Source organism: Mustela nivalis (assembly GCF_964662115.1).
Source record: "Mustela nivalis genome assembly, chromosome: 1".
Classification (NCBI taxonomy): domain Eukaryota; kingdom Metazoa; phylum Chordata; class Mammalia; order Carnivora; family Mustelidae; genus Mustela; species Mustela nivalis.
The window spans coordinates 105,566,117-105,592,124 of NC_139020.1; the positions used below are offsets into that span (position 1 = coordinate 105,566,117).

General features: G+C 48.3%; 1 protein-coding gene across 1 annotated transcript in view; it reads right to left on the reverse strand.

The window, feature by feature from the left end:
* Nucleotides 1-825: 825 nt before the first annotated feature.
* The window catches only part of IGF2BP2 (insulin like growth factor 2 mRNA binding protein 2), a 159,862-nt gene continuing 134,679 nt past the window's right edge, over nucleotides 826-26,008 (reverse strand). Inside the window, exons 9-15 of the mRNA XM_082721730.1 lie at nucleotides 23,261-23,600; nucleotides 12,173-12,241; nucleotides 11,149-11,265; nucleotides 7,335-7,409; nucleotides 5,897-6,028; nucleotides 4,026-4,139; nucleotides 826-2,674 (exon numbers count right to left, since the gene is read on the reverse strand). Coding sequence (XP_082577856.1) covers nucleotides 2,582-2,674; nucleotides 4,026-4,139; nucleotides 5,897-6,028; nucleotides 7,335-7,409; nucleotides 11,149-11,265; nucleotides 12,173-12,241; nucleotides 23,261-23,600 — 940 coding nt within the window. The 3' untranslated portion in view covers nucleotides 826-2,581. The remainder of the gene's footprint in view (nucleotides 2,675-4,025; nucleotides 4,140-5,896; nucleotides 6,029-7,334; nucleotides 7,410-11,148; nucleotides 11,266-12,172; nucleotides 12,242-23,260; nucleotides 23,601-26,008) is intronic.

Here is a 26,008-nt window from a genome sequence, read left to right on the forward strand (position 1 = left end):
GAAGGGGAATGAGGCTCCTCAGCAACCCCATCAGCCCCTCTCCGTCTGTCCTTTCTGTGCTATGAACAGTTACCCCAAAAGGCCTGGCTGGCTACTGCTGGCAGTCTAGTGTCACCTGTATATTCCAAAGACTGCTTGGACTTGGAGCATCCGTCTCTGGTAGGCCCCATAGGTCTATGAACGCAGGCTCTGACATGCAATGGGCCCATTCCTGTCTGACTTTATTCGGACCCATCCGACACATGCACAGGAGTGTCCAGTATGGCACCCTGTCCCCACCTCCAGTCCAACGCCGGCCCTGCCCTCCTCCGACCTCCTGGAATGGGGCTTTGGCGGTGGGGGTGATGGTGTGTGAGCCCTTCTTCCCTTGAACTGTCAGGTATATTATCCACTCCTCCTTCCCCACATAAAGATCAACTCTCGCCAGGCCAGGCTCAGCGTTCCCTAAAGAGAGGGGCTAGTCTTACCTACCTTGACGTGCAGTCCGTTCATCCCTCCAGTTCGTGGCTGTCAAACTCCGCCACCCCGGGAATCACCCAGAGGGCTTGCTGCAGCCGACTGCGGGGCCCCTCGGGGTCTCTGATTCAAGGTGGGACCCCAAGAATGTGCATTTCCAACATGTTCCCTGGTGATATGGGTGCTGCCAGGGGGGGACTGCACTTGGAACACCACTGACCTAGTTTAGCTTCTCCCCGAAAGCTTCCTGCGGAAGCCCGCCTCCTCCTGGCTCTACGTGCTGCACATTTTCCCTCAGTCCCCCAGAGCAGGACCTCTCCTGACAGGCATGGGCAATGCTTAGTAAAATAAGAGACCACGACACCAGGATCTTGTTAGCTGGATATATTTCAATTTTTTTTTTTTGTTTTTGTTTTTGTCACAGAACACTGTTTGCAGTAGAGGAAACTGGCATTGCAGTCTGGTGGTAAATGGCTTGTTCACATAAACCAGTACATGTTCATCCTTTAGCGCAAAAAGCCCTAATGGCGCGTACCCTATTGAAATTCAGGACATCTCCAATATTTTCTCTCTCTGTTTTTCTTTGTCATCTTTTTTTTTTTTTTAAATAAACATTTTCAAGGTTTGTCCAAAAGCAGGCCATACAGGTTCTTGGCTAGCAGAAGACAATTCAGAACAGCTGTTGCACACTTGGACTGTCACCTTCTCCAGGCTGGCAGTTGATATCTTATTTTTTTCCAACTCATTTTTATTAAAAAAATAAAAAAATGCTCCAACTATCAGTTTTACAAAATCTCTAAGGGAAACACAAGAGCAAGGTGCTGAGGTAAAAAACACCTGAGGTAGCTTTTTTTGTGTGTTTTTCTCGTTTAAAAAAATCTGTAAATTTAACGCCCTGGGCCAACGACCTTGTGTAAATTGCTATTTTCCTCCACATTTTTTTTTTAAAAGAAAGAAATCATTTCGCTGAATATGGATGGCTTATACACCAAAATGTAAAAAGACAAAATACATTCTTTCTTTGTGGAATTTTTCTTTGTTTGGTTGGTTGGTTTGATGGGTTCCTGTTTTCTTCTTCCAAAATGCTAGGACAAGTACCATTGACTCTTGTTCTTTTGAGTAACCAAGTGTAAGTTGAGGCTGGTTTGTGTGTTTCGCTTTTGTTCCTTTTGTGTGATGTGATACTCAGAGCACTGCTTTGCCTGGGGGGTGCGCAGATACTGGGAATTGAGACAGAGGGGTGAGGGAATGAAAAAGAATGGGGATGGAGAAGGAGGGGAGGGAGAGAAGGTAGGGGAGAGATAAACAGAGAGAGACAGAGAATTATATAGCAGTATGCAAAAAACCAGTTTAAAACCTGTGAAGCAAAGAGAAATGGGTGTGTGAGCTAGACAAGGGATGAAGAGAGACAGAGTTTCCTCTTCAGAGAGACGGTATCCCTTCTGTTGACATACACAGGTGATCCAGAACTGCTGAGTGTCCTTTCGAGATTTCCCGCGGGTGGATTTTATCTGGGTGGTCTCGAAGCTCCTTCACTAAACCATTAGACCTCCCAAAGAACGACTTTATTCTTTAAAGTCTAGAAAAGCCTGCTTTCTCTTTAAAAAGAAAAAAAATTAATAATTGATTAAAACTTGGAGTTAGTTGAGTTATTTGATATATTATTTCTAAAATATATTAACGCTGCAGGCCCCCTGTGCAACCCACAGGCCACATATCTTAACATCTTTCCCCTTCTAATATGTACACACATGTACAGAGACAATTTCCACAAAAAGAAAAGGGTGTGAATTTTGCTTTGCTTTGAACATGTTCACCTATGTTAGTTCAACTAAAAGGGATAGCGCGGTGGGAGTTAAGGAGAGATCCGAGTGGATGGTTGCAGTGGCTGGCTGGGAAGCCTGCAGAGGCCCCGGGGGGGAGGCAGGAGGCCGGGCAGGGCCCCCCGGGCTGACCTCCCTCCTCCCTCCTGGCCCCTGGGATTCTCAGGGCGCCTCCGCAGACTTCTCATTCCTCAGGATGGTCTTTGGTTTGCTCCCGAGCTGGCTGGCTGTGTTTGGTCTCATTCTGTCAGGTGTTGGAAGGGCTACATTCATCCGTTGTTTTGCTGGTGCCTGTGGGGGCCTCACTTGCTGCGCTGTGAGGCGACTCCCTGAGGATATTTCTGCTCCTGCTGCTTCACCTGTTGTACAATTTCCCTGATCTTGCGCTGTGCGGTCTGCAGCAGGGGAGAGGAGGGGACAGGGGAGAAAAAGGAACCCGGTTCTGAGGACAAGCAGTGGGGGTGGGAGGCTGGGGCTGGGACGTGGGGAAAGCAAGTGGGAAGCTCAGGAGAGTGTCATCGACCTGCTGAGGCCCTCACTCCGGGTGGGGGACTTTTCCTCAAGTAAAGTGGAGGGTTTCCCCCACCCTTCCCCAAGGCCACTGGGTGCAGAATGAGGAGGTGGGGTGCCAGAAACTTCCAGGTACTTGGTGGATGGAAAGGCCGGGAAGCAGAAGTAGGGAACCAGTGCCGAGGGGGCCTTGTGGAGTTCAGCATCCCTTGCCCTCTGTACACACTGCGGCTTTCAGGGATGCCCCACCCGCCTTTCTGGAGCCCCTAGGAAGAACATGAGTGTGATGGCGGGAAAGACGGACAGGAAATGGGATGGGGAGGAAGTGAGAAACTGGCCCAGACACTCTACCCTGTACAACTAGAGAAAACACATGAGCCCAAGCCTGCCACCCCTACCCACCCGCCCCCACCCCGCACCAGTGCTCCAGGGCCAGGAGGAGCTGGGAGCAAGAGGAGCAGAGTGGGCCAAGCTGGGGCTCTGATGGGGGAAGGGGCAGGGCTTCGGGCACAGGCTCAGCTCTGGGAGAGCAGGCTCCGCTCAGACAAAGCTGCAGACAAAGCTGCTGGTAAGCTTAGCCCACCCTCACTTGTTTGGGGCAAGGACGGGGACTGCTCCATCCCCAAACCCAACACACAGAGAGCATCGAGAAGAACCAGGCCACGTGATGCAGAGTCACTGGTCCTTCTGAATGGAAGACAGAAGGTCCTGGGCCCTGTGGGGGGATGTGACGCTGAGGTGGAGAAGGACGGCAGAGGAACGGAGGGCTCCTGCAATGAGCACGTTCAACCCTTGTTCAACCCAGTGAGATTCTGGCACCCACGTGGGTTCCAAGTCTGACTGGGGAAACCCGCGGGTGGGTCCCTGCCTGGTATGTGGTTCCCAACAGGGGAAGGCTGTGACTGAGGCCTCCGTAGGCGGCAAAGGAAGGGGGTACCTTATGCTCTAGCATTTCAGGGGGCTGGAGATGTGCTCGGCTTGACTTCAAAGTGCTAGGCTCTTCCTCAAACTCCTCCAGCATGCCTGGGGAGAGCTGTGAGGAGAGGGTGTGGAGCAACTTCCCCTGCCCTGCAGGTAGTCCCTGAAGAGCCAGGGGAAGGTTCCATCTGTGTGTGGGGTTCGGGGAGCAGGGAGTGGGGTGTGTGCAGGGCCTGTGGTCACCAGACAGGCCAACAGCTTAGAGAAGTGGCTGAAAAATGGTTGGCAGGAGAGACCAGACCCTCACGGCACAGGTACCTGGCTAGCAAAGAAATGCCCAATAATTCTGACGATCACTTCCTCATTTTCATCTGGCGTTTGGTCACGAGGCACGATGACTTCTGCACTGGTTAAGTTCTGCAGTTCATTCACCTGGGAAGGGAGAGAATGGGTTCAGGAGGAAATGGGAGAGGAGAGTGCTGGAGGGAAGGTTGGTTGGATGTTCCTCTCCTTTCCTTCAGCCTAGGACGTGTCTGAGGCTTCCTAGCCCCTAGTCACACAGGGCCACCTTTGTTTGAGCCCTGGAGACTCACTGGGTGGCCCAGGGAGGGTCCAGCCCCCAACTGGAGCTCCTTCTGGGGCTGAATTCTTACTCTGGAATTCCCTTCAATGCAGGCTCCTGCGCATGCTCCCAGTGACCCAGGCTCCCCCGTCATCCAGGAAGGAACACCCCTCCTGGACATGCTCTCCTGGGTGTCAGTCATCAGCCAATATCCACCCCCCACCCCCCGACCTCAGTCTCTCAGACTTTTTGGCTAAGATCAAGTGCAAAATAAACTTTCTAATCACGCATTGCTCTGAGCCTGGCTCTTCATTTTCATCCCTGCCTCTGCCCTTCCTTCCACTTCTTCTACCTTTGGGTCATCACCTTATCTCCCTGCTGCTTATCTCTAGTTCCGTGTTGGCCTCCCTCCGGGAAGCCTCCAGCTGGTGCTGCTCCCCCATCACCTGTGGCCCACTTCTGCTCTCTGGGGCTGCTCTCCAGCCTCAACAAGCCTACACTACGTGGGGGCTCAGCCTGGGCCCCGGCCCCCAGGGTGCTGAACACATAGGTGGGGCCACCAAGTGCTCCCTGGACAGCAGACAGCCGGGGGGTGGGGTGCACAGAATTCAGTGACTGGTTCCCAAATGACCATACACGGGACCCAAGGGCTCAGGATGTGAATCCCCCGTGGGCCATTAGCTCTCCTGAGTACTGCAGTCTAGCTTGTCTAGAGCCTGTGTGTGCACCCTCGGATGCTGATCACATTCCTAGATGTGGGGATGATCTGTAAGCCTTTCGGCTTTCTGTTTTTGTACAGAGGTGACTCATTATACCCAGAACTTGGCTTTGAGTGCTTAGCAAGAGTTTCTGTATAAAGAAAACAGCAGGCACCTGCAGGCGCACACACACAGAACTCCAGAGATACCCCGAATTCCTGCCACTCAACAGGCCACTCTGGTAGTGTGCACAGGCTCTACGAGAACTTCTTGGGGGTCAGAGCCCTGCCATGTAGGTAAGTCATGTTCTAGAACACACCTGTGTCTGGTGGACCCTATGCTCATTCCTACAAGCTTCACAGATCATTCTCTGGCACTTTTACAAATTCTTTGTGCTACTGCCACCTTCAGGTTGAAAACTTTTAATTTTTTTTTTTTTTTTAAGTATTTCCTCCTCACCCACCACCTTATGGCTAAACTAGCTTCCCAGACACAGATGGGAAAGTTGGGGAAATAGCCAGGACACAGAATCTGCCAGTGGGAGAGTTTGAAATGTCAGAGGAGAGTGAGGACAACCAACCCTGCCCGCCTCTGAGCGTGACTTTAGAGAAGACAACCGTCAGCCAAGTGGGTATCCTCTGAATGGATTCTGTTCCCTAGTACTTTCCTGCTGCTATATGTGGGTTTAAAGGGGGCAGGAGGCAGCCTCCTGGTCTTAAGTCAGGATCTTCATTTTCCAGCATGTGGCTGAGATGCTGGGTTTCTGCGTACAGAACCCTGGTGGTTTTGGTGGCCTGGCTCAGCTCCCAGGACTTGGGGCCCTCAGCCCCAGAGTAATGTCCCTGAAGAGCCGACAGAGGTCTGAGGAAGTCAGGTGAGGCTGGGCAGGGAATGAGCCAGGAGACGAAGCCAGCTCGCTGCACACTTACGGTTTTGCCGCCCTTGCCAATCACCCGGCCAGCTGTAGAAGACGGCACTCTGATGTGGGCTTCCAGCTTCACCTCTTCTTTGGGGTTAAAGAAATTTTCTTCTTTCAGTTTCCCAAAGATCCGCCCTTGGGCCTGAGAGAGCAAGAGGGATGGGTGACTCTCGGCTGCTAGAAATGGCCAGCCCGGGCCTGGTGCTCCCCAAGCCCCAAACACCACAGGGCTGGACCCGGGGCAGCTGTGAGCCTGTGTCACTCCTCCAGAGACCCAGCAGGGCGCTGCTCTGGCCACACTGCAGGGCCGCACATGACTGCCCCCGCTAGGAAGCGCTGGGTGTGGGGTTGGGGTGGGGGCGACCCAGTCTGAGTTCCATTGCTGCCCTAGCGCCCACAGCCCGGTGCGGGACATTCCTTACTCCCTCCCCCTACACAGTAAATCTTCAAGTCACTGAAGGCTGGAGGCGAGGCGGCTGGGGACGCAGCTGCTCACTGATGTCTTAGCTCCAGAGCCAGTGCAGCTAGGAGCGTATGTACGCTTCTTTTAAACTGAAAAACTGAGATATAGCTTATATAACCTAATATTCATCATTTAAAGTGTCCACTCCATGAGTTTCGGTGTATCCACTACATCAGGCAACCGTTCCCACTACCCAGGACACGTCCACGCCAGCAGGCAGCTGCCGCCCTACTGTCTGTCCCTGTGGATGGGCCTTTTCCCGACATTTCAGATGAGGGGGCTCCTATAACACGTGGGCTTGTGCTTCCGTCTTCTTTCGCCGCACGCGGGGGTCTTCTAGGCTCACCCACGCTGCGGCACACATCAGAATTTCGTTTTTTATGGCTAATGTCCTACTAAGTGGATATACCAAGTTTTGTTTATCCGCTCAGGAGTCAAGGGGTTACTGTTTTCAAATGTTTCCACATGAGTTAATGTTTGTTCTCAGATCTAAATATTTTTAATGATAAGGACTATATTTTCATAAATACACTTGTGACTTTCAGAAAACTCAACTTATAAATTTCCTCGGGGAGAAAAAAGGGCCAAAACAAAATGCACCCCCCACCCAACAACTCCCAACAAACTTCTGTGTCCCCTTACACCCATGGCTTTTGCCCCCAGGGCCAGAAGGGTGTAAGTGACTCAGTGAGTCTGAAATCCCCTGTCCTCAGAACCATGGCTCAGGGGTCAAAGGCACCCCAGAGTGGGTGCCATCTGAACTGGGTCCCCACAATCTACTTTTCCATGGAAGAGTAGGGAAGGAGGGCTCCAAGCAGAGGGGAAAGCTGGGGGTAGGCAAGACAGGCTAAACCTGAGAGGAGTGAGCAGCAGCAGGAAGGCCAGTGGAGACAAGCCAGAGACAGTCTTACACATGCCTCTGAGGTGGCTGCCACCTGCTTAAGGCCCTTGGCTACTGCAGGCTGAGGGGACCCTTGGCACTGACCTTGAACTGGGCTTCAGGTGGGCCGGTGATGATGACCATCCTTTCGCTGACATCTGGGCCTTCTGCCGGGGCAATCTGCAGTTTACAAGCAAGAGGAAAATGCTGTTGCCGGGCTGTGCTCCCCAGACCCCTCTCTCATCTGCGTGAGTGGTACGCACACTAGCAAGGGGCTGCTACTGCCTTTGCACCTGCTGTTTCCTCTCTGGGAAGCACGGCCGGCAGGGGGTGGAGGGGGCTGGGTAGTGGGAGGGCTAGGGCCAGCTCATCCATGGCATGCGAACTGCATGTGACAGCTCCAGAGCAGGGGTTGAGGACACTCTGATCCCAGTGTCTGCTCTGCAAATCCCTCCCCTCCCCGGACTCTGTTTCCTCATCTGAAATCTGGAGGTGAACCCCGGCAAGCTCAATTCCTCCATTGGCTCTCACCGTTTGTGAGTTGGAGTCCTCTCGTAACACATCTTAAATGACAGACCAGGCAAGCACTTTTTGTTAGATCCGCATTACTGGCTCTTCTCTGCATAGCCTATCTTGTTCCAAAAACCATTAAGGTAGCTTTGGAAAGTAATACAGTGTAGCAAAACTAAAGGTAAAGTAAAACGAGTGAAAAGTACACCAGACATTGAGTAATGAGCCAGGAGCGAGGTCAGCACACGAATGCGCCTCATGCCATCCGTGTACCTGCCTCAGGTGGGCCGCAGACTCAGTTGCAAGCTTACCAAGAGCAAAGTAAAAAAACAACAACAACAAAAAAACCCCTCATTTACAGGGTCACAGTGTTCCTAAAACCAAAGAAGCAGTGGCTCAGGAGACGTCCCATCCTGAGCCGGAGCCTGGAGAAGGAGTTGTTCACAGTGGATGTAATTCACCACGATCTGCGGTGCCTCTGACGTGGGATCCCCGGGAAGACATTGACCTCCACCTCCGCCGTGGCCAAGGCCAGGCTGCATCTGCTGAATCCGTGAGCCTCAGGGCGCTCAGCTCTACAGGGACAATGCGTCCAAGGTGTGCTCTGACCTGTGTCTGGCTCTGGGATCAGAGCATCTTCAAAGAGGGCTGTGATTGACACTCTGTGACACGAGGATGAACACGAGGCCCAGGTCTCCAAGCCCCACGCTCCTCGGAAGGACTTGCTCTCATGTGGGCAGACAACCTGCTAGCTCCGGCGGCACAAGGGCAGCAGCCGCAGCCGAAAAGCAAAGATCACATGTCCCCAGGGGACTGGAGCCCGCCAGCAGGCCCCACACAGGCGGGCCCCTGAGACCACTGGTGGGAACACCTGCCTCTACTTCTCGATCCACAGTTGGTATTAAGTCTGGTCCTTATCTCAAAGAGGAAACAAGTGAGACGGGAGCATGGACACGGTGGGTCCCGGCTCTTACCCACCCAAATTGGGAAGGGCTGCCAGGCCAATTCATACTTCCTGCTGACCAAAACTGGTCTGCCGTCGCTGTCCGCCTCCCAGGGACTCCCGGATGCCTGTCTCTGATTTGGAAGCAAACAGGCCATCTCTCCACTGATTCCACCATCCAGACCTGAAGTCTCAGAGCTACTCGTGGGCTCCTGCGGTTCTGCAATGACATTCGCTGGCAAACTCCTGTGACGGCGCTGGGAAGGAGGATGCCCTCTTATGACTGAAGCAAAAGGGACCCAGAGGTGAGGTGCTTGCCCAGATCCCAGGGTGAGCAGGGCCCAACACAAGGCTCAGGAGGTCTGTGTGGCATTCTGCAGGGGAGGTGAGCAACGGGAGCCCAGCATCAAAGCCTCTCTAGGTTGCCCACTCCCTGCTGGCACATAGCTCCCACAGGGAGTGCACAGCTCTCTCCCTGCCTCCGTGCAGCCACGGAGGACTGGCAGAGCAGGAAGGGGCGATGGTTTGTTCTTTGGTGCGATATGCTCTGTTTTGCTTCAGAGAAAATGCGTTCAGAGTCCTGCTGAACAAAATCCAGACTGATTTTTTAAAAGTGGGAAATCTCTCCCACAAAGAATTGGCTTGCTTGGTTTTCTCTCTGTCTCTGCTATGGGGAGAGGCCGCTCCAAGGAGGAGCAGGGCGCTGGGGAAGCAGCCTGCTGGTGCAGCAGCAGGGACGACTGCAGAGCCCATTGTGCCCCCTGGTTCTGCCCTGTGGTCTCCGCCCATCACAGAGGTCATGGACAATGTGACACACAGTCATTTAGCCTTCCCAGGATGGGGAAGGGTGCTGGGCACGCCGTGGGGCAATGCCCAACAGAGTGCTGCTCTCTCTCCTACTTTCCCTGAGGCCTGCAGGGCATGATTCTGGTGGAGCACCCGGGCTGCTGCGGTAGAAAAAACACTGGACCAGAACTGGGTCACCCGGTCAAACATCAGTTCTCACATTTTTTTTTGCCTTTGCGGTCTTCAACAGTTGGTGCAAGGCCCTGGGCCCAGTTCCTTATGGTCATCAGTAAGTGGAGTTACTGCCGCAGCGGGCCCCAGCAGGTGCTCAGTATCCTCAGGGTCAGCACTGCCAATGGGCTCCAGCTGGTCCGGCCGCTGGTGTGCCTCCGCCCGGCCCCGGAGCCTCCCAAAGTCCCACTCTTCTTGAGGGACGGGGGGGGGGGGGGGATGTGATGTCATCCCTCAAGCCCCCTGTGGTTGAAATCATCTTGTTCTGGCTCCACGGCCTCTCAGGCCCCAGGACTGGATACCAGGAAGGGTCCCAGGGACAGCCAGCCCTGTGGGCTTTCCTGCTGTACCTGTCGCGCCACAGCTGTCCGTCGTGGGCTGGGGTCCCCTGGCAACAAGCCTGCTGGGAGCACCCTGCCTGTCACTGGGTGCGGCGCTGCGGGCCGCCGCACCTCAGGGCTCCCACCGGGTCTCCGTGCTTTGCAGGTAACAGAGGGGAAATGCTTTACCTACGTGATACTCTCTGATGGTCTCATGGCGGTCCTTAGCTCAGAAGGTTTTGGTTTTGCCTTTTCTGCAGCACACTTGCTGTGGGAGAAATTCCAGCTCTTCTTGAGGAGAAAGTGCAAGCATTCTTTCTCTCCAAGTCATGAGACTTCTCGTTTGGAATTCCGGGTTGTCCCATGGTAGCAAATTACTTTACGTAACAACGGAAACTCTGTTTTCAAAAGTGTTTCATGAGGCTTGGGACGTGCTCAGCATTCTGCCTGTGAGTCAGAGCCGATAGCCGGGCTTGGAGCAGGACCAGGGTCGAAGAATCCTTCCCTTTCAGCTCCTGGGGCGCTTCTTCACAGGGCGCTCGAGGGGGTAGGATATGGGCATGGCACTGCCACCGCCAGGCCGGCACTCACGACCCTTCCCAGAAATCAAGGGGCCTTCCGTCCTGAGCTGCTGCATTGGGTCCCAGGGCTGCCCACCCGGCTGTGTCCCCAGCGCTGGTTATCTACAGCATTAGTGCTTTCCAAAGAGTGTTTCACACAAACTTTTCTTGAGGGTCAAGGATGTGTGAAGCAGAGGCTAATTAAAGTGTCAAAGCTTTGATAAGGGCGAAGGTGTGAGTGACGCTCTACTGGCAGCTGCCCCTTGGCTCTCAGCCCTCAGCTGGTCTTTGCTTTATGTTCTTGAGAAAAGGGCTGTGTTAGCCCAAAGAGGACCCAGTTGGCTTAGGTGGTGCTAATATTTTTTCTAATTCAGTTATCAGTTGAATAAGAAGGGAATGGATGGGAGAGGTAAACAGGAAAGCCAATGGGATTAATCCTGGAGGCAAAGTTGCCAGACCCCATGGGCCCCTGTCCCTGGCATCAGCGCTGGCCAGGAGCCTCAGAAGGAACAAGGAACATGGGGTGGGGGCTGGTGATGGAAGAGGGTGGCCGTCGAGAGCAGCTTTACCTTGATGGAGGCCCCAGCAAACCTGGCCAGCTGTTTAATGTGCGCCCCCTTCTTCCCGATGATGGCACCTACAGCCTGGGTTGGGATGAAGAGATTCACGGTCTCCTGCTCTGGATACTGGAAGGGCAACACAAGACGAGATGTCATTCCCACTGGGATGGCTCCTTCAGGCATTCAGCAGCTACCGAGCATCTACCACAAGCCATCTGCTGTGAAGGCCCCAATGCCCAAGGAATTGGCCAAAATGGCGCCCGGGGCTCTCTGCGGTCTAGGGCTCTGTGGGCGTGAGGCATATGGAATGAACCTAACCACAGTGCGCCTGAGTGACAGTCAAAATGGAAAGTCCTCTTGAGCAGCTCGGACGCTGCTGACAGAAAGCAGTCTGCTCACAGGTTTTTTCATCACATACAAATGGGATGTGCACTGCTCCTGTGTCTTTACCCAAGAAATTAAGACCGTGACTAAATACAGCTGGCCTGAGCACGGGGTCCTGAGGCCCTCTGTTAGAAGGAGTGGGAAACCACTCAGCATCTGGGAGCCACAGCAGTATTTTCATGAGCATGGCATCGTGTTCAAAAGAAGATAAGTAAACCCACCCTGCCCAGGCTGTGTGCTGATAGCCCAGAGAGCCATGGGTCAGACCACCGGGGGTCCCTGCTCTAAGGGTCCTTGCCAAAGACATGACTCCCTGTGTCACACTTTGTTCAAAGATGTTTGGAAACTCTGTTCTTGGGCTCAACACCGCCTCCTGATCATTCACACGTATAGTCTGCCACCCACGGCTGTGCAACCTCTGCAGGACTGCTGGAAAGGACAGCACCAGCACTTTGAGGAACCTTTAGGGCCCAGATGCTAGTTTGGTGTGCTCCTGCCCCGTGATGGGTCACTCCTAGGGGTGACTGGGAAGCACAGGGCCCAGCACTCACACTGAGAGCATTTGCTGATCAGTTGGCCAAGGACTCTGCAGTGCCCGCCACAGGACAGGGAAGAATGTCAGACGGGGCTGACCCGAGGGGACACTTACGGAGTGGTGATGCGGGAACGGGCCAAACTGGTGAGGGGGATACAAGCTGGAGAAGTATCCGGAGTGGGTCTGCAGCATGAAAGAAACAGTTGGTCAGTCAGCACGTGCCCACCAGGACATGCCCCACTCTCAGGGAGGCGAGATTCCCACACATGGCACAGACTCCTTGCACCATCACCTGGCCCCGCTGTCACTTCTGCATCTGTCCCCTGGCTCAGATTTCTGCTGCACTTTTCCTGCTGGAGCACTGAATGTCAGGCTGAATTTATGATGGCTCAGCTGTGCCACGCATTAGGCCCCTAGGAACTTACCGCCGTGGGGGAGAGGGTGCACACACACTCCTTTAACCTGCTCTCCCTCAGACAGGCAGGCCCTGTGGCTGCTATTTTTTGGAAAGCCACGGACTGGGGGCTACAAGGCATAGAGATGGCAGCTTAGTATCTGGAGTTATGCTTTCCCACCAAATGTGCTCCTGGGAAGCTGGGTCCGTAAGCTCCCCCAGAGAATTTCAGAAGGAATGACGAGATTCAGAATGAAGGAAATGAGAAAGGGGCTGGGAGAGGAGGGAAAGAAAATGAGTGAATAAACAGTACTGAGAGAGTGTGTGTGGGGGTGGGGTACAGGAAGGTAGATATGGACAGAAAACAACAGAACTATTAGGAAAGTAGGATTTAAAAAGTAGCTGCTACTTCCTGACTACCTGCTGTGTACTAGACATTATGCTGGATACTTTGTTCACAGACTCTTAATCCTCACAATAGCCACCAGAGATAGGAAGAGGTCTGATTTCATATATTCGTATGGGCAGGATGCTGACAGAATTAGCACAGTCCAGTTAGCGGTGGCTTACGTAAATAAGGCCACATCAACACAGGCATGCCTGTTACAGGAAGGGAGGTTACCACGAAGCCAATGTCTGTGGGCCTGCCTTGCAGGATGACCTCCTGGGTTTCCGACACTAGTCAGACATGAAAGAGACTTTGAGTCCAGGGCCCAGCTTTCATCTGAGGGCCCCTGAACAAATCTCATGGCGTTCTTCGTCCCCCAGATCTCCACTGCACTCTTAACTCCAAATCACAACTTTGCCTTACCACTCACTAGGGGCAAAAATGAAACGGTACCCCCTTTCTGAGCTTGGAGAGTGGACTTCTGGCCTCGGGGAGGGGATTGGAGAGCAGATGTGGACACCAGGGAAGCTTCCCCCAGGGGATGCCCTAGGTGTCCACAGAGTTCTGCTCAGGGAAGCTTTGCCGGGCTGTATAGGGAGGGCAAACTCTCAGGCCTTGGAAAGAGGCTGCAGTGATACCTTATATCCACAAGAGTGTGCTCTGAGACCAGATTCTCCTGGCACTCTCCACATCGGACAGAAAGTCCAGGGAAGAAGGCTTTCTGGGTCTTGCCTCTTCCTCGAAGAGCAGTCTGCTCCAGACCCTTTGCACAGGTGCCTGTCCAGAGCCATGCAGGGTGAGGGGAGAATTCCTGTGGCTTTCAATGCGCTGCCTTGGGGAAAGGATGCTTCCCTTCCTCTTGCAGGAGGCCTCAAGCAGCAACGATTCCCTTCAACTGATATTTGTCTTTTCCCAAAATTCACGAGACCCAGAGTAGACCAGCCACAGTGTGGCTCCTATTCTGGGTTCAAATACGCCCAACATAAACACTGTATCCAATGTAGATCTACCCCTTGGGTTAGGGGAGAGAATTAGCTGTAAAAGGGTAAGAAGGACGAATTCCCCACTCTCCTTGTATTCATGAGTTATTATAGCAGGAAAACTGTTGGTGGGGGGGACCCTAGACTCAGCAGCCAGGAGCTCGTTTTTAGCGGAGCTCCTGGCTTTATGCACGAAGTCGGTTTTTGGAGTCTGAATAGTCCTGAGACCAGAGTCTGAATCACCAACTCTACACAAGCTGGAATAATTTACCCAACCCTTCTGAGCCTCATCTACAAAGAGACTAAAAAAGCATCACCTAGATCTCCTAGAAATTAGATCTTCCAATATTGTTGCGAGGGTTCCTTTGATGATATCCTTCAGATATCATGAGAAAGACATCTGAGCACCTAACCGCCTACAAAGTAGTGTTCTAGGTGCTGGGGACACAGCCATTAAGACAGAGCGGCCACTGCCACCACTGACGTTCTATGGGGGAGGCAGACAAGTGTGAAAGAAGGGAACAAACAGGACAGTGTGCAGAAGGGAAGCGGCGGAGCCGAGGGGTGCGAGGGCAGCCTTGGGAGGCTCCAGGGAGACCCCTGCAGGAGGGGGTCTCTGAGCTGGGACCCATGGAGACCATAGCACCCAATGCAAGGCCCTGGGGAGGGAGCTGTCTAAGTAGGGCTCTTAGAGGTGCTGAGCTTGGAAAGGGGTTGGACTTTTGAAAAACAGAAAAGTAAGGGATGGGATGGTAAAAACAAGTAAGAGTATGGCTGCAAACAACGGAGAGGTGGGTCGTCAGAGATCAGGCAGGGTCTTGCAGGCCTTGGTGCCAAGGTGCATTAGACCCTAGGTACAACGGATGCCCCCGAAGGATGCTACCTAGCATTCAGAGGTCACAGGAATGAACAGTCTGTCACTGGCTACTATATAGGCTGAATGAGGGGTGTTCTGTGAGCACGGTTTATAATGAAATGCATGGCTCAGAGCTCATTCTGTTTCCCATCCTCCCAAGCTTAAATGGAGTCTACAATCTCAAACATAAGGAGGTTTTTAAAACATCTTTGTCACAATGATCAGAGAAATGATCCGCTGATGACCTGAATCCATGTTCTCTCTCCTGGGAAAGCAGACTGTAGCCATCAGGTAAACCAAGGGCCCAAGAAGGTGGCAGCAGGTACGGAACCCCACCCCCGACTCAGCAGCTGGCCTCACTGTCTCAGTTTAAGAATTCCCACTTATTTTACAAAGGAGAAGTTACTTTTACTTTTGAGTATTTGAGAAGCATCATGACACTGGGGAGGGGGCGAGGGATGTCATAGGAAAGGTGACCTGTGCCAAGTGTGCCCCAACTCCCTGCCAACAGAGGCAGCAAGGGGAGGGTGGGGTCACTATTACCCACTGGTTCATGTTACACTCTCCATTTAAGGGAAACTGGCTGCTTGACCATGCTGGGGTGTGAGTAGAGGAGTACATATCAAGTGCACTTGTAAAAACTAAAAGGGAATTACAAATAGTTGGACCGGCTCCTCCTGGAAGAACTGTGGCACCCTTCGTTCCAAGCTGCCGTGTATGACCAGTATCATGATGCCAGATTTAAGTAACACACTGAAGCATGAAGAAATTGGGGGGCAGGAAGAGGGAGGGGTAGGAAATGGGTAGGGGACAGGGCGGCGGTCAGGCACATGGGTCATGTTCACATACTGAAACAGCTTTAGTGAAGACAGAATGATGTCACATTGCAAAGACAGTAGATGCTCTCCCAAGGACCAGGGATGTGGCCGCGGGACTGGCAGGGGTGTGGGGGTGGGGCAGTGGACTTGGGCAGAGCTCTCCAAGATTCTGAAGGTTCACCATTTTATCCCAGCTTTCGAAGGGCTTCCCTGCAATGGCTGCTTACCCACCTCTGTGTTCTCATGGGACAACCTCAGGAACTGATAGAAACTAGAAATTGATAAGCTAGCCAGAGACAGAGCCAAGAGCTGAGCACAGATCTGTGTCTGATGCTGCAGCCCAAGGTCTCAACCACTATACCCAAGGCTTCCCCAACCTAGAACACTGCGAATTCATGAGTTCAGGGAGGCCCATGGCACATGTTATGGAAAAACTCCCCTAAGAATTCTAGTATGCCCTCTGTTGAGTTTATTTAAATATATGAATAGACAATTAAAATTCATTAGACAATATATAGAGAATCGGTGACATGAAAGAGGGAAGAAAAGCTGAGCAAGACAAACAAATGACCCCAGTGAATTAATTCATGAAAGAGAAAGAGCTTTTTTTTTTTTTTAAAGTGTCTGATTTCTTTTTTTTCCTCTTTCTTTCTTTCTTTCTTTTTTTTTTTTTTAAAGATTTTACTTATTTGACAGAAAGGGCGCACACACATAGGAGCACAGGCAGGGGGAGCAGGAGAGGGAGAAGCAGGCTCCCTGTTCAGTGTGGGCTTGATCCCAGGACCCTGGGATCATGACCTGAGCAGAAGGCAGACTGTGGCACCCTGGTGTCCTTTGATTTGACTTCTTAATTAGATTCAAGATGACAGTTCAGTCACATGTAAGTAACTGCTATGAGAAAAAAAGAAGGAGGGGCCTACATTGATCTTGGAAAGTAAACACTCAACACGAGCTGTACGTAACAGCAGAAAAGACCCTCCTGCAAAGCCCATCAGTGCCCCCTGGAAGATTAACCGACACAAAACAAAAAGAAAGAACCAGACATGAGGATAAAGATGTATGAGCCAGGGGCGCCTGGGTGGCTCAGTGGGTTAAAGCCTCTGCCCTCGGCTCAGGTTGTGGTCCCGGGGTCCTGGGATCGAGCCCCACATCGGGCTCTCTGCTCGGCAGGGATCCTGCTTCCTCCTCTCTCTCTGCCTGCCTCTCTGCCTACTTGTGATTTCTGTCAAATGAATAAATAAAATCTTAAAAAAAAAAAAAAAGATGTATGAGCCATAAAGTGGGAGTTCCAAAAGGAGCAAATGAAGTGGAGGGAGGGACAGTAATACTACCATTAAGTACAGAAGCAAAATATTTTCCTGAACCAAAGAAAAGATTCAGATTTCTGTATTCTAAGGGGGAAAGCAGAAATACTTAAAAAAGGGGGGGGGGGCAAAAACCCTAGAAGGAGAAAAAGCTATCTGCAAAATAAGGAGAATCAGGCTGGTTAGCACACAAATCTGAAAAATAAAATACTGAAAGTACTGTTTTTAGAGTTCTAAAGGTACTAGGACTCTAGAATCTCTAGACAGCCTGTTGAAATTTCATTCATGTATGAGGGGGGAAAAGGGCATTTTCAGATCTAGAAAGTTTAGAAGTTATGCTACTTATGCACTATTCCTGAAAAAAGGTTGTTTAAACAAGTATTCCTGACAAATTAACAAAAAAGCCCCAAGTAACTAAAAAAATGAGAGCATATGGAGCACAAGAAACCATCTGCAGTGAGCGAAGCAATCCGTTATACAGTTAATTCTAAACCGCAGATGATGAGGCTGTGTATTCATTCACTAAGAAAGAAAGTTTAATAATCTGTAATAAAATTGCAGATTATTTCTAGAGTGAACTGATCAAAACACATTAAACAAACTTTGTTACAATAAAGAATTTAACAAAACCATCATCACAGTGGGAGACCAGCAAACTTCTCCCATCACGTATTAAATCATACAGATAAAAATAAGTATATAGAGGACATGAACCGCCAATGAGAAGCTTGTTTTCATAGCTATAAACACAACTCTGAGCCCATCAGAGAAGGGACATCTTTTTAAATGCTCATGAATTCGAAAACTGATCATGAGTGAGTGAGGTAAGGGCCACAAAAATCAGAAATGTTCTGATGACACTGTCTGAATACAAAGTACAGGAAACAAATGCAAGATAACAAAAAAGAAACCATTAACTACTTACAAGTTTAAAATAGATAAAGCCCTAGCAAATTTGATTAAGAAAACAGAGAGGAGCTCTGGCTGGCTCAGACCCTAGAACACGAGGCTCTAGACCTTGAAGTCATGAGTTCAAGTCCCATGTTGGGGTCAGTGTTCACTTAAAAAAAAAAACAAAAACAAAACTTATAAAAGAAAAAAAGAAGGAAAGCACAAATATACGATGCGAGGAATTACAAGAGTACGCAAGTTTGGGGATTTAAAAGTCCAAGAGTCCACTCTGTACAGGTTATGCCAACACATATGAAAATCAGATGAAATGAATATTTTTATGGGAAAATAAAAATCAACACAACTAAGTCAAAAAGTTATAAGAAACCAAAAGGTTTATAAATGAAACGGACAAACAAAAGATGGTAGGCCCAGATGTTTCACATATAGGTCTTATCAAGTCTTCAAGAAGTAGAAAACTCCTGGGGCGCCTGAGTGGCTCAGTGGGTTAAGCCGCTGCCTTCGGCTCAGGTCATGGTCTCAGGGTCCTGGGATCGAGCCCCACATCGGGCTCTCTGCTCAGCAGGGAGCCTGCTTCCTCCTCTCTCTCTCTGCCTGCCTGTCTGCCTACTTGTGATCTCTCTCTGTCAAATAAATAAATAAAATCTTTAAAAAAAAAAAAAAAAAAAAGAAGTAGAAAACTCCTATATATTCTTTAATTTTCCCAAGCACATTAAAAGTTGGTCATCTTTCCAATTCATTCTTTGAGGAAAAAAATAATCATGCTGTTAAAGAGAGTATAAAACTACAGTAATTACGGTGTAGACAAAGAGATGAATGGAAGAGAGTCAGGAAGATGACTAAGTGGGAATTTAGTGTATGACAAAGCTAGAATTTCAAACTGAGTGATAAAACGGTACATCACTCAAGCCATGTTTTTGGGAAATGTGGCTATTCATTTGGAAAGAAAATAAAGTTAGATCCTTTTGTCAAAGTATAGATCAAGATAAATTTCCTAAGGATTACAGATACAGATACAAATAACAATCCTCAAAAACCAGTAAGAAAACATGGGAGAATATTTTTATAGTCTTCGATGGGAGATTTTTTTCTTTAGCATGTCATCAAAGGCCAGAATCCACACAAACATCACTGATTTAACTACCTGACTTCTTAAAATTTCTACATGAATTCTGGTGAAAGGAAATCTGTGAGAATTTAAACTGCATACAGCCTTTGATACAATAAATCCATTCTTAGAGAATTTACTTTTAGATATACTCACACATTTGTGCAAAGACATAATGAAGACGATTCATTTTGACACTATGTGTAGTAGAGAAAATGTGGGAACAGTACAAATGTCGAAAAATAGTGTGCTTGTTAGAAAAATTAGAGTAAATTCATACAGTGGAATATTATGTGACTGTTAAAGAGAATTAAGTCTAACTATGAAAAAATGCCAATAAGTAAAAACAAACAAAAAACCTTGTAATTCTGTATGACATGATTACATTTATAGTTTTGAATAATATGATTTTATCTATGCTGAGAAAACATTTCTAAAAAGTGTAAACTTAAAGGTGCTATACCTCTGGGGAGTAGTTGTTTGCTAAACTTTGGGTAAGATAAGGCAGGCCAAGGGAAATGTTTCCATTTTACTTCATATAACAATTTGTTCAAAATATATCTATTTTAAATTATTATGGCACAAGACACCATGAGTAAGGCAAAGAAAAATGACAAGCTGGTAGAAAATACGGACAACATGATGAAAGGATAATATCCTTAATATGTAATCAGCTGTTACAAATTATTAACAAAACGATGGAAAGTAAAGGTGGTGACAATAGCAACTACATTTGCATAGAAATTATTACATGCAGTTTTAACTTATTTAATAACCCTAACAACAACCCCTATGTTTACGATTACTACCCCCATCTTATAGGCCAGGGACATCAAGATGCAAAGAGGTTAAGTCACCTGCCCGAGATTAAAAATAGCGAGCGGTAGTGCAGAATGCAAACGCGGGCAGTCGGGCTCCGGCACCTGTACTGCGTCTCAAAAGGCTGATAGGCAAAGGACACAGAAAGGCAGAGGGGGAAATGGCCAATAAAAACTGCTGAGTCTCACAACAACAAAAGAAATGTGTATTTTATTTTACTTATTTATTTTTTAAGATTTTATTTATTTATTTGACAGAGAGAGATCACAAGTAGGCAGAGAGGCAGGCAGAGAGAGAAGGATAAGCAGGCTCCCTGCTGAGCAGAAAGCCTGATACGGGGCTCAGTCCCAGGACCCTGAGATCATGATCTGAGCTGAAGGCAGCGGCTTAACCCACTGAGCCACCCAGGTGCCCCAGAAATGTGTATTTCAAAGTATCAGATTGTAAGGAATCATTACATGAGTAATAAGAGTATGGGAGGAAAAATCCCTCTGTCACACACTGGTGGGAAGGAAAAGTAGTATATTCTCCATGTATCAAAATTTACGTATCAGGCATCAACATTTATATATTTTATAACTATATACTATGTATAAAATGTACCCATTCTTAGGCTCAGAAACTCTATTTCAAGGAATTTATCCCAAAGAAATAAATGGAGAAAAGAGCCAAGATGTATATATAAGGATTTCCACAGCAGCATGAAAAATCTGAGTATATATAAACATATGTAGTATATATTTAATTATATATACATATACCCATACACATGCATATACTGGTTATCTCTATATTGAGAAAAAACATGCACTTTCCACATTTCTGTACTAGTTGTTTCTTAAATACTATGCATGTATTACTTTTTTTCACCAGAAAATAAGAAAAATTAAGCTTTCAAACACATACACATTTCTAGAATTTCAGAGGTCAGGGACCAAGCTCGGCATGGGTAAGCCAGCTATGAGGAGGTACAGAGACTTCCTGACCCTTGGATGCCAAGAGCAAAAGTACTAGTTCTGTGATACATAAGAGCCAAGAAGGACCCTAGAGTTTCCTGGAAATCTGAAGGCCTACGTGACAGGAGAATAAAGTAAGTATTTAAAGCATGCCCAACACTCCCACCCTACCCTGTCCTTCCCAGACTCCACAAGTGTGGCTTTGGGGACCTGTCCTGGGTCCTGAGCAGGTAGATAGCGATGGCCACCTCCAGGCCCCAGCCTGCAGTTTCACAGCTGCCCCAGGGAGCCATATTGCCACAGAGAGTCAGGGTGACTACGTGCTCTGGATTAGAACCCAGTCTTAATCAATGGGATCGAGATCAGAAGTCTATGGCTTTTAGCTTTATAAAGATGAGTAAAATCTGGGATGCCTGGGTGGTTCAGTTGGTTAAGTGTCTGCCTTTGGCTCAGGGGTCCTGGGATCGAGTCCTGCAGAAGGCTCCACCGTGCTCTCTCTGACAAATAAATAAATTTTAACAATCTTGAAAAAAAAATAAAAACTATTTGATGAAGAACAGGAACTATGTATTTTAGTAAAATGGTTATCTTCCTATTGTAGCAAAGATCTCAGCTGAAAGGAAGCTTTCCAACAGGAAAAACTTATTTTCAAGTTGAGAAAATATTCTGCTCTCACATGAGAGTTTCTCCCCTTGTTTCAGTACAAGGGGTCTGTGAACTGCTTCTGTAAGGGGTCAAATACTTATTTTAGACTTTGCAGGTCACAGGTTTCCTACTGCATCTCTTCAATTCTGCTATCACAGCAAAAAAGCGGACAGATAATACATAGCCAAAGGTCATGGCTGTGCTCCAATAAATATTTTTTTTTTTAAAGATTTACTGATGGGCACCTCGGTCGGTTAAGTGTCTGCCTTCAGCACAGGCCATGATCTTGGGGTCCTGGGATGGAGCTCTATGTCTGGGGTCTCTGCTCAATAGAGAAGTCTGCTTCTCGCTCTCGCTCTGCCCCTCCCCATTGCTTGGATGCACTCTCTCTCTCCCTCTGAATAAAAAAATCTTATAAAATACATATGCATTATTTTTTAGGGAGAGCAGGAGAGAGAGTTTGTGAGCAGGTGGGGGAACAGAGGGAGAGAATCTTCAAGCAGACTTCCTGCTGAGCCAGAGCCCAATGCAGGGCTTGATCTCATGACCCTGAGATCATGACGTGAGCCAAACCAAGAGTTGGAGGCCCAAATTAGGAAGCCATCCAGGTGCCCCTCAATAAAATTTTATTTACAAAAATAAGTGGTAGGCAAGTCTGGCCCCTGAGCCAAATCTCAAAATAAGGGCTTCCTGACCCCCTGATCTCAGATTACCAATATTAGAAGTGGCCTATTTTACTGTACTTTCCCCCCACTATTTATGTTTATCTCAACTTCGGTTCTGAGGTTATCTTCTGTAAGCAGTAAATGCAGACTTTCTCCTAAGAAATGAGATGTGTCCCAACACCACTGAAATGGACCAAGTTTAGTCATTCTCAAATCTCACAGGAAGGTGTGAGGATGTACAGCTCTCAAAGCTGGTCTAGCTCCTTGGAGCTGCCACAATCCCTCCTGGCACACCCCAGCTCCCTCTTACCTGGCTCCCACCCCCACGCACATGGCCCAATATTGGGCCCCATTCTTTAGTTTACGAGAAATGGATATAACTCCAAAGAAATGGTATGAAGGTTTAGAAATGACTCAGAAGATCGGTATATAAACAAAACTGCAGAATGTGTATGTTCTTGTGACAAAAACTGTAGGTGCCAGTCACGTCTGTATTTTGCTGGCAGAAGAGCTTAATGGCTTCACCCATTTCTCTCTACAGATAACTCAAAGAGCTGCTAGGAATTCTCACTTTGCAGTGCCTACACCAGAGACCAGCTCAAGGAATGTTAGCTAATGTAGTGTTCATCAGCCTAATTCTTCCCATTAAAAAGTATAAAGGTTGGAGGAAAGAAAGTTTGCTTAAAAAATAAGCAATACATATAGAAAAGAATTAGGAGTGAAAAAAGATAAGCTGTCAAGTATCCTGAACCCAAATTTGACAATGTATTGATCTATAATGCTTGTAGATGGAAATGGAAGTAACAGAAAACTCTTAACATTCACATTTCCCTTTTTATTCATTACGACTCAAGCAGTAAATACTTATTGAGAACCTACTAAATGCCAGGCATTGTGTTAAGTGTTCAGAAACAAACACTGTGTATTAATTTCTTTTAAAAACTCCCCATTAATAAAATATGATGCATTTGAGTTGTAGAAACAGGTGAGAAATATATATACTCAAGTTACCCAGGTACCCTATTAATAAATGAACAAGAGCCATGAAGATTCTTATTTGAGGTAACAAATCCTTTTTTATAATAAAGAGGCTTCTAGCTAGTGAATTTGCTAGCACTGCAGTTTCTTCCCTAGATATGGTATCTACTCTGCTCAAGAGCATGCATTTAAAGGACGCTTTAATAATATTTCTCTGCCTGTTAGGAAGAAGTCCTAAGAAGTGTTGGATTTATCCTCCAATCACTTGTGATTATGGCCTCCAAATTAAAGCTTTAGCTGTGATTCAACACAGCAGAGTAATGCTGCTGCCTGGGTGTGCCCAGAGCATGAGCAAACCTCTGGATGCTGAGCTACTTACAGCGAAAGGGTGGTAAGGGGGAGCGGGGGGAGCTCCTCGGGGCCCTGCTGGTGGAGGCAGCACGGATAGTCCTGTTGAAAAGATGCCAAGTGCGCTGAGGTTCAACCCCGGGATCAGATTGGCTTGTTGCTGGGAACAGAAATGGAGAAAAAGATGAGGGGAGGCGAGCAGAGAGGCCCAGCTTGGCTGGGTCAACCTCCATCTCTTGGCTGGTTGGCACCAGTGCCTCCTGGTGAGGTCTGCCCTGGCCTCATGGACCACCCTGCTGCTGGGGTGGGCTCTCCAAACCTCAAGATCGCCATGGCATTCCTTCAAAGCTTCTCCGAGAATGTCTACACATCGTCACACAGCTAGCCAGGCTCCTCGGGGGACTCAGGTCCCCACACCCTCTTTCCTGCTCGCCCCTCAGCCGCCCCCTACCCAGCCTGCTCCTCTTGAACCCTGGGCCCCTGTAGACATTTAGCCAGTGTGTAAGTAATGTGCTTCTCTTCCCCCTCACAGGGGCTAAGTCCTGCCCTTCATGTGGGTCCCACCTGAACTCAGATGTCCCCTCAGAGAGGAAACCCTTCTATGCGCCCCCACCAACATTCCTGTTTCCTTCAAATAGTATTTAAAGGATCAGTCACATGGATTTGCACCGCCTGAGTGGCTGCCTCTCCCTCTTAGATGTAATTTCCTTGTGGATGGAGACTGTATCACTCAGTGTTGTGTGCTCAGTGCCTGGTACATAGTAAGTGCTCAATAAATACTTGTGGAATTAATATGCTTAAACTATATTGGGTTAATAGGTTTTCCAACCTATCCAGAGAAATATCAGACCTTTCAATAGGATACTGCACATGTAAACTCCATTCTCCAGGTTCAGGATGGTTCACAGCTTCAGATTTTTCACCGTGTGGTTGCCAGTGTTGTCATCCTCTCATCTTGCTCATTTCCCATTTATACACAGGGATGCCCCCCTAGGCTGCGCTGAGTTTGAACTGCATAGCCCTTTTGAAGCAGAGGGATGTTGTCACCTGGCCTGGGTCCTCCTGCTCCCACCTTTGTCTCCCTGAACACTAAGCAGCTAGCATTTTTCAGTTTTCTTATCTGTGAATGGGGTCACCTCTTATCTTGCCTTCTCTTAGGATGTCTGGAGTAGGAAAGCTGAGATCTTTAACCCTGACCTCATCTGATACCTAAGATCCAGTAGTTTGTTTATCCATCTATCAACACACGACCTTAGTGCAGACATGGGTGAGTCTAAGCGGTTTGCTTAAATGGAGGTATGGGGAGCACACAGACCCTTCTGTAGCTTTCTTGGTGTTCACAGAAGAGATGTTCATCGTATGATGTCAAGGGCCCAAAAGAAGAAAATGAGATCATCTGAGGCTATTTCCACGGACAAATACAAAAAGGAGGTGACAGTGCAGTCTTATCCTCGTCATGTTTCACAGTTATCATGCGATGTGGGCTGCTACTGGGGGTGGGCGGTTGGGGTGAGGTGGGAGCAGTGCTCTGACCTGAGGAGGAGGGTTCTTAGAAAGAGCTAACTGACAGCACTGGGTTTGGCCTACACAGCTCTAGGTCAATATTTACTCCTCTGTGAAATATTATCAGGTCTGGGATTTGCTTCAAAGTCATTCAAGAAGGGTGGGAAAGCAGATGGAGGTCCAGATGAAACAAAACAGACTGTGAGCTGATAACTGTTCAAGTAGGATTATAGGTATATGAGGATTTATTGCAGTATCCTTCCCTCTTTTATGTTAGAAAATCATCACCATAAAAAAATGAAAAAAATTACTCCTCTGGAGCTTGGGCTTTGTTGATAGACAAATATTTTGAAAACGTCTCAATGTCAGACTGGTGTCTCCTCATTATAAAGTGAGAGTTACTTAGCAATAACAGGAAGGAATGCCGAAACCCAGATGTGTGCTGGAAGCATCAGTGAGAGCCAAAGTGGTGGATGACATTTACTAGGTGATCCGGATGGGCAGATCAGTAAGCAAGGGATGAACATCAGCGTTTAATTTTAAAATATGTATTTTTAGGGCGCCTGGGTGGCTCAGTGGGTTAAACCGCTGCCTTTGGCTCAGGTCATGATCTCAGGGTCCTGGGATCGAGTCCCGCATCGGGCTCTCTGCTCAGCAGGGAGCCTGCTTCTCTCTCTCTCTCTCTGCCTGCCTCTCCATCTACTTGTGATTTCTCTCTGTCAAATAAATAAATAAATAAAATCTTTAAAAAAAAAATAAAATATGTATTTTTAAATTTAAAAAGTAACAGGACAATAATACAGAAAGTTTGCGATGTAGGAAAAAGAAAAAATCCCCCTTTCCTACAGCACCAGCTGTTTTTATTTTTGTATGCAGCTTCCAGTCATTTTGCTCCATACTATTTTACATAACTGTAACCCGAGTTAAACATGCTTCTATGTGCTCTTTTCTTAATTAACATTATATCATAAGCAATTCTTCACTTTATAATCTTCAGAGTTATGCTTTTAATAGTTTCACACTATTTTTTTTCCAGTGCATTTATCACAGTCCACTAGTTAGTTTCCTGCTTGCTTCAATGCTCTTGCCCCAAGAAGGCAGGAATAACTCTGCCTATCTATTCTAAGGCACTTACTCACTAGCTGAATGACAACTATCCTTCGAGAGGCTTGTGTCCTGCCTGAAAACACATGCGAAAGTCAGTAGAGAAGAAAGCATTCGGCACTTACATTACAGCCAGCATATCATTTTCAAAGGCCTCACGGAGCTTCTTCAT